General features: G+C 54.6%; 1 protein-coding gene across 4 annotated transcripts in view; it reads left to right on the forward strand.

Annotated features, from left to right (window-relative positions):
• LOC119592523 (BTB/POZ domain-containing protein 10-like) overlaps positions 1-381 on the forward strand; it is a gene marked incomplete at its 5' end in the record, with an annotated part of 12,483 nt that overhangs the window by 1,240 nt on the left and 10,862 nt on the right. For 3 of the 4 annotated variants that reach the window (XM_037941380.1, XM_037941379.1, XM_037941377.1), the window contains 1 exon segment: positions 171-303. In XM_037941380.1, coding sequence (XP_037797308.1) covers positions 171-303 — 133 coding nt within the window. 4 annotated transcript variants of the gene reach the window in all.

Raw genomic sequence — 381 nt, forward strand, 5'->3', positions numbered from 1 at the left:
CATTTTTCGTTTTGCTTCAGTCTCCTTCGTGTCCACTCGCCTTGCCAGTTTATAATACCGAACATTCTATTATTGCATTTGCTTTTAGACAAAATATATGAGAGTAGTTTAAGTGATAGTGTGTAAGGTCCTGTATGATCCTGCCCGCATACTAATGCTGACGACGTTAGCAGAGTGAGGAGCAGCCGGGGCGTGGTGAAGCGAGGGTCCCTCGGCCACTCCTCGTCCCATGAGGATTCCTCCCCGCACGCCTCCCCGCATCCTTCACCGCTCATCTGCGGGAGCTCGAGACCTGTTGCTCAGGTGAGACCTTCCCGCCTGGACGCGGGGGCCGGCGCCGCGGGATCTGTCGGGCTTTCTCGCTCTGTCTCTGTGATTCTT

This window comes from Penaeus monodon, chromosome 30 (genome assembly GCF_015228065.2).
Source record: "Penaeus monodon isolate SGIC_2016 chromosome 30, NSTDA_Pmon_1, whole genome shotgun sequence".
NCBI lineage: Eukaryota > Metazoa > Arthropoda > Malacostraca > Decapoda > Penaeidae > Penaeus > Penaeus monodon.